The sequence below is a fragment of the Saccostrea echinata genome, unplaced genomic scaffold (genome assembly GCF_033153115.1).
Source record: "Saccostrea echinata isolate AGI-Se365-2 ecotype Australia unplaced genomic scaffold, CSIRO_AGI_Sech_v1 ptg000045l, whole genome shotgun sequence".
Classification (NCBI taxonomy): domain Eukaryota; kingdom Metazoa; phylum Mollusca; class Bivalvia; order Ostreida; family Ostreidae; genus Saccostrea; species Saccostrea echinata.
Genome location: NW_026889794.1, coordinates 102,243 through 108,242, shown reverse-complemented (window position 1 = coordinate 108,242; position 6,000 = coordinate 102,243). Strand labels below are relative to the sequence as shown.

The 6,000-nt window shown below is 31.2% G+C and overlaps 1 protein-coding gene across 1 annotated transcript in view; it reads left to right on the top strand.

The window, feature by feature from the left end:
- Positions 1 to 451: 451 nt before the first annotated feature.
- The window catches only part of LOC133201586 (uncharacterized), a 52,884-nt gene continuing 47,335 nt past the window's right edge, over positions 452 to 6,000 (top strand). The window contains exon 1 of the mRNA XM_061337382.1: positions 452 to 910. Coding sequence (XP_061193366.1) covers positions 452 to 910 — 459 coding nt within the window. The remainder of the gene's footprint in view (positions 911 to 6,000) is intronic.

Sequence of the window (6,000 nt, the reverse complement as noted above, 5' to 3'; positions counted from 1 at the left end):
TCTAGGCAAATCACTTTGCGGTTTGCAAATTGTAAACTGCCATAGCTTAGGCTAATTTGTGTAACTTTTAAATTTTTTACGTATTTCAAAATTCTACCCAAGACAGATAGGTTTCATAGCTTATGCGAGTTAGTTACCCTCTTTTTTAAGCTTTCGTTTCTTAATCATTTTGTCAAAACACCAAACCCATTCCGAATTTATTTTCACAATTTTCATGTAATTTGGCGGATTTACTTGTAAATACAATATGGTACATGTACATGTATAACCTAAGATGTTATTTGACTCGTCTATTATCATTTATTTTTGTTCTCTTTTGTTATTGGGTGATAATTTGCATTATTAGGGTCAAAGTATTTGTGAAAATAATTTCCGCAGAAATCAGTATGCTATTATCATTATCATGAACATTTTATGTCCATTTATTCAAAATGTATGCAACATTTTCGGAATGTCGAGAAGAAATGCAAGGGAGAGGAGAAGAGTTCGAGTTATCAACGACATGTTGAAAATCCTTCGAGATAAATTACCTGAAGAGTGGACAACTAGAAAGATGAGTAAACTCGAAATTTTAAGGAAGTCAACTCTTTATATCAGTCGCCTAGTTGAGCTAGCAGAGGAGAATTCTTTTGTAAAGGAGATTCGTCAAAAATATGAAATGAAAAAGTCCGTGTCAGAAAAACTGAGACCTGCGTCCGGAAAACAACGAAGAGAACCGAATGGGAAAGACAACAATCAAAGGGAGGGAAGCTTTATTTCAAGTCGGATACGAAAAGAAGGCAGTGTTTCATCTGATGATATGAATGAACCTGTCGTGGATACACAGTCCTCGGGGTTTGGAGAAAATTTTCACGGAAATTCATTCGATGAATTTAATACATCCGAAGAACTAATGCATGTTGATACCTTTGTCAGAACTTGATTTTTATACTGGAAAATTTACTAATTGTTTTCATATTTTTTCATGCTTTGTGAGGCAGTATAAATATATTTTGTATTCATTGCGTGATAAAGGCATGCGTCTGAATGATGGAGACTAAAGTCGAGAAGATTTACAGAAATCTTCTAATCGGATGAAAATCGAACAAAAACGATACCATTCTAAACTTTATCATTACCTCAAGTGACTGTTGGCTGCATAAAATGTAAATTAGAATAAGACACATGTATCACCTATCATCAAAAATATATTTGACTTAAATAATGTAAAACACAAACTTGTGTAACATACGTTTTTATGCGATAAGTAAAATTTAATGTACTAAAAAAAAGGGACCTGTCGTTTAGTTGATAGCAAATGATAAGCAACTTTGTACATTACATATGAAAAACATATATATTTTTAAAGATATACTTCAAGGAAGTAAATATATTGTGTATCTCGTAATTTATAAAGGGAAAGAACATTCTGATGTATAATCTTTTTAATGTAGAGTTAACCTGTATTTGTGAATTACTTCTCCACTTCAATTCCAAGGCCATACACCAAAACTTAAACTACATGTATCGTCAATTCTAGTTATATCGCGGGTTCCATTGTATCGCGATATATTCCAAAAAGGATATATATGCTGAGATTAGCTCATATCCTTTTTGTTGATGAACTATCTGTCTGTCGTCTAGATGTTGAATTTTGTGATGATTAAAAAGCATGGAACATCCGTTTGAATTTTTTTTTTATTTAAATAAAACGTAATTTTACAGATTTCATTCCCGTTTTTATTTTATTTAGACCATTTAATTTATATCCTAGAAAAAAAAACCATAGAAACGTTCATATTGTGAAAGTCTTAAGTTTCTTTTATTGTTTAGTTTTCATGTAGATTTAAAATAAAAAGTGTTACTCGTGACAGCGCTAAGCTTCCATGTTTTTCAGTACCGCGATAATATGAGACTCTCCACTTTAGGAGGTAAATACAATGTAAGACTTCCTGTTTTAAAAAATAGACCACAAATTAAACGAAACAAGCTTGGAAAATAATTAGCCACGAAAAAGGTAAGCCATTGTTAGGTTTATGAATAGCATTTGATGAAAAGTTAAAGTAAGAATTTGGAATAACCTTTTTTAAGCAAAAAAAAAAAAATAAATAAATAAATAAAAAAAATAATAATAATAAAAAAAGTACCGCAATATAATGAGATAACAGTATATAGAGCAGCCCAGTCCTTCGGGCTGCAATAAATTATCTGAATTTTGATGTCACCATTCACTGAATTTGTTTTATAAATGAAAATAATGTCGGAATTTAGACTTTGATAAATTAAAGGTCGAATAAATTCTTTGCTACCTTTATTTCATTTTTTATGACGAAAACTTTTAATTTTCCTTCGTTGATTTAAAATTTTACATTATTAAACCGAAAACATCAACATTCTTTTATATCGATAACCATAGATGACTGTTATTCCTATTAATTTGGACTATTGTATTGACATAGGAAATACATGTAGTTATCAGAATTACATGTACATTTGCAGGTAAAACGATTCGTGTAAAAAAATTAAATTTCTTCCGTAAACGATCGAAGTCCTGATTTACATATCCTTCATAATTAGCTGTCTAAAACGTAGACATACTATACTTTATATCAAACGACATCAGAATTTACAAAGCCTGATTGATAATGGGAACATGTACCTGAATAAGAGTTTTTTTCTTTCTTTCTTTTTTCCCCCGATTTTTAGTAGCGATGAGCAACACCACATTATGCAGGAAAGATAACTTCTCTTTTTCATATATGGACAAAAAGCCTTGTCGTGAGTTGAAGTTACCTCTCTTGCTTCAATTAATCCCCGCATGAGCAGGTGCGTGAATTCAACCGATCAAGGTTCGATTACAAGGGCTACACCAACATCGCTCATTTTTATTTTGAATAAGAATAGAAAAGAAAAGGTAATTTAATGGACATGATTGTTGTGTACTTTATCTTATTCAATTATGTTTTGGGTAAATATTATAAACAAACTTTTTTGATGTGTAACAGGAGAGGAGAAATGCGACGGACCAGACCGGGATTCGAACCCGGACCTCTGAATCTCTGCTGAGAGGTTCTCTACCAACTGTGCTATCTGACCACCGGCGATCGAACCCGTCTGAGCGCCACAAATGATTCCCACTGGATAACATTTAATTTCATGACTATTCGTTTTATGACTAAGATTTAAGAGTAATAAAAGAGTTTAGGTAAATATTTTTTTCAAATTCATGCAAAAAAAAGTTAAACGATTGTAAAATCAACATCTCTAAGTAGAAAGTACCTTTAAAAAATCGGGTCATGTGTCAATGTCCAATTAATTACGTAACACCATATCATCACTGCTTGGATCTCTAGCTCAGTGACTTAGCCCGTTGTTGAGCATATAAAAAATATTTCATTTATTGTAGCTAGAAAATAGATCAAAGTTAAACGAGGAATGCAAAGACATCACGTTAAATATAATGCATATAAAGCATTTATAATTCAGGTTCTAAATTTACATTCAAACAAACTGTTAATTCTTTCAAACATGCTCTAGACCCATTATAGTTTTTAAAATTCATTTTCTTTATAAATGATATCTAAACTTGTAACAAAAGTATATGAATAGACAATGATTTTAATTAAGTTAATGGAAATCAAACATAAAATGTCTTATCCGTTCAAATAAATTATTCAAATGTACCAGAAGAATTAGTCTTTCTTTTTTTTAAAAAAGAACAATTTGTCATTTGTGAGATAATACGGGGCTAGATCACTAGGATATTGCATATTAATATTTATTCTTGCTATGGTTATCAAAGATTCAGAAATCATAACGCTGATTTCCCTGTAGTGCTGTCGGATAGTTTAATGGTTAAGAAATGATTTGTTGGAACGTTCTTCACTTTTCTATACAAAATGCATTTTTCATCCACATTCCAGAAATAAAAAATTAATTGGAAAACCTTTCCTTTTGTATGTGCAACATCTTTCTTTCATATTTTCCCCTTTATGCATTTTTTTGTAATATTGGATGGGATCATATAAAACTATAGAGCATGATTAAAGAAAAAAAAGTTATCTATTTGTCATAAATTCTCAAATAAAATCAAAATTTACAAATTATTCCCTATTGTGTCATAGTCATCAATTCCATAAATCAAAGGTTTGTCGTATTTCCAGCCGTCATCAATAATCTTAGAAATGCAAATGTTCAATAGAAATAAAACATTAATGACACTCTAATTACACAAATAGAAAATTGAAAAAAATCAGAATTGAGTAACAGTACGGAGTTTTTGCAATAAAGAGAAAACAAAAAATTCCATACCCAGTGATGGATTGAGCGCGTACCTTTCTTCAGTGATCAGAAAATAAAAGCTCGTCTGATGAAGATTTCCCTATAGAGTAATCGTTAGTGATTCAATAACATTAATTATTTCATATTTTCTCTATCATCTCATCATCGGAAGCGCCGAGTTGTCGTGCAGATCACAAAAATGATGTTTAACGCGGTACGACTCTGTAAGCATATATTTGCTTTTCTCATCCTTAAATCGTCTATACATTATAAACAAAAAAAGAGAATTATTTTTATTTTTGACTTTTACAAATAGGAATGTTAATTTATTATTACGGCTTTGGATAAATCACTATATAGTTATTAGTAGTTCACTCGGTGCATAATGAAGCAATTTTGATTCCTAAAAATTAAGCAGTCATACATGAATAGTCATTTACATGTATTAAATTTAAAGTACGTCTGTCACATTGTTTAAAATACATTATTATCAAACTCCGCACTTGGATTTTCTAGGAAATAACCTGTTGATTTCAAGTTTTTTTTTTTTTTTTTTTTGTTATTTTATTAAGATTTTTTTTTCGTGTTATTATATTAAGACTCTTTACGTATTATTTTTTCCAATTCTCCTCAAATATCCATGATTTTGTGTGGTCCTGATACCAAACAGATAAACATTTTCCTGTCAAAAACAACAAATATATCAACCAAAATAGCCTATTATATATCATTTGCAGGAGAAAATCCCTCCCGAAATATTCACCTAGGTATGGAAAACATGCATGTATTTTTTAACTGGGTGGCTCAATTCTTTTTCACAAAGGATGATTTTCGAATTATCACCCTCGAGAGCAATAAAAAGATCAGTACACAATTTTATCATCTCATCTGTAAGGGACGGTAACTCACACTCCCCGACAGCGCAAGACCGGAACAATGATCGTGTGAAATGTTAATTTGGACATGACATCATCTTTGAGACCATTTGTAAAAGACATCAAAAGATCACACATCGAGGACTGCCCATTGACCGCTGAAGTCTAGATGATAGATAGGGTATTTGACCACTGAGTTTTGACGCCTCTCCAATGACCAGGTGATAATGTTCTTACACCTAAATGATGTTAGCATTATATTCGGAAGCTAACACCAAATGGCCCGCGACCGATTACTTTTCGTCTCAGAAAAAGTGATAATAGTTTTAATATCTTTATCTATCTTTTGGTGTTAGTGATCGTTCAGTGGTCATTAGCAATACATATCCTAAATATCGTCACATTAGAAACTCAAAAAAAGCCACCCATTGTGAATTTCTGATTACAAGAAACACCCCTTTGACCTTCCTATTTTACAGTGTATATAAATTACAAAATGGTTAGGCATGAACTTTCTCATTCAAAGCATTTTTTCAACGTTTTATTCTTGCTGACTGTTGTTTTTCCAAACGGGGCACACCACAAGAAATCTTTGATCAATCATGCATTAAACTCTAATTTGTCTGATAATTGTTCATTTCCCTAAAAGCACCTCGTCTCATGAAAATATCATTTTATGCAAAAAGACCTTTGAAAGTATTTTTTTTTTTAAATAAACTTTTTTTTTCCGGGGGGGGGGGGGGGATGAATTGCTCACAACAAGGTCCTGTTTAGGATCTTTATATAGTTGTTTTTACTGGAAATATACTTTATTATATTTCACTGCATCTCTAGAAAAACAAATTGTATGATTTTTATTTCATAT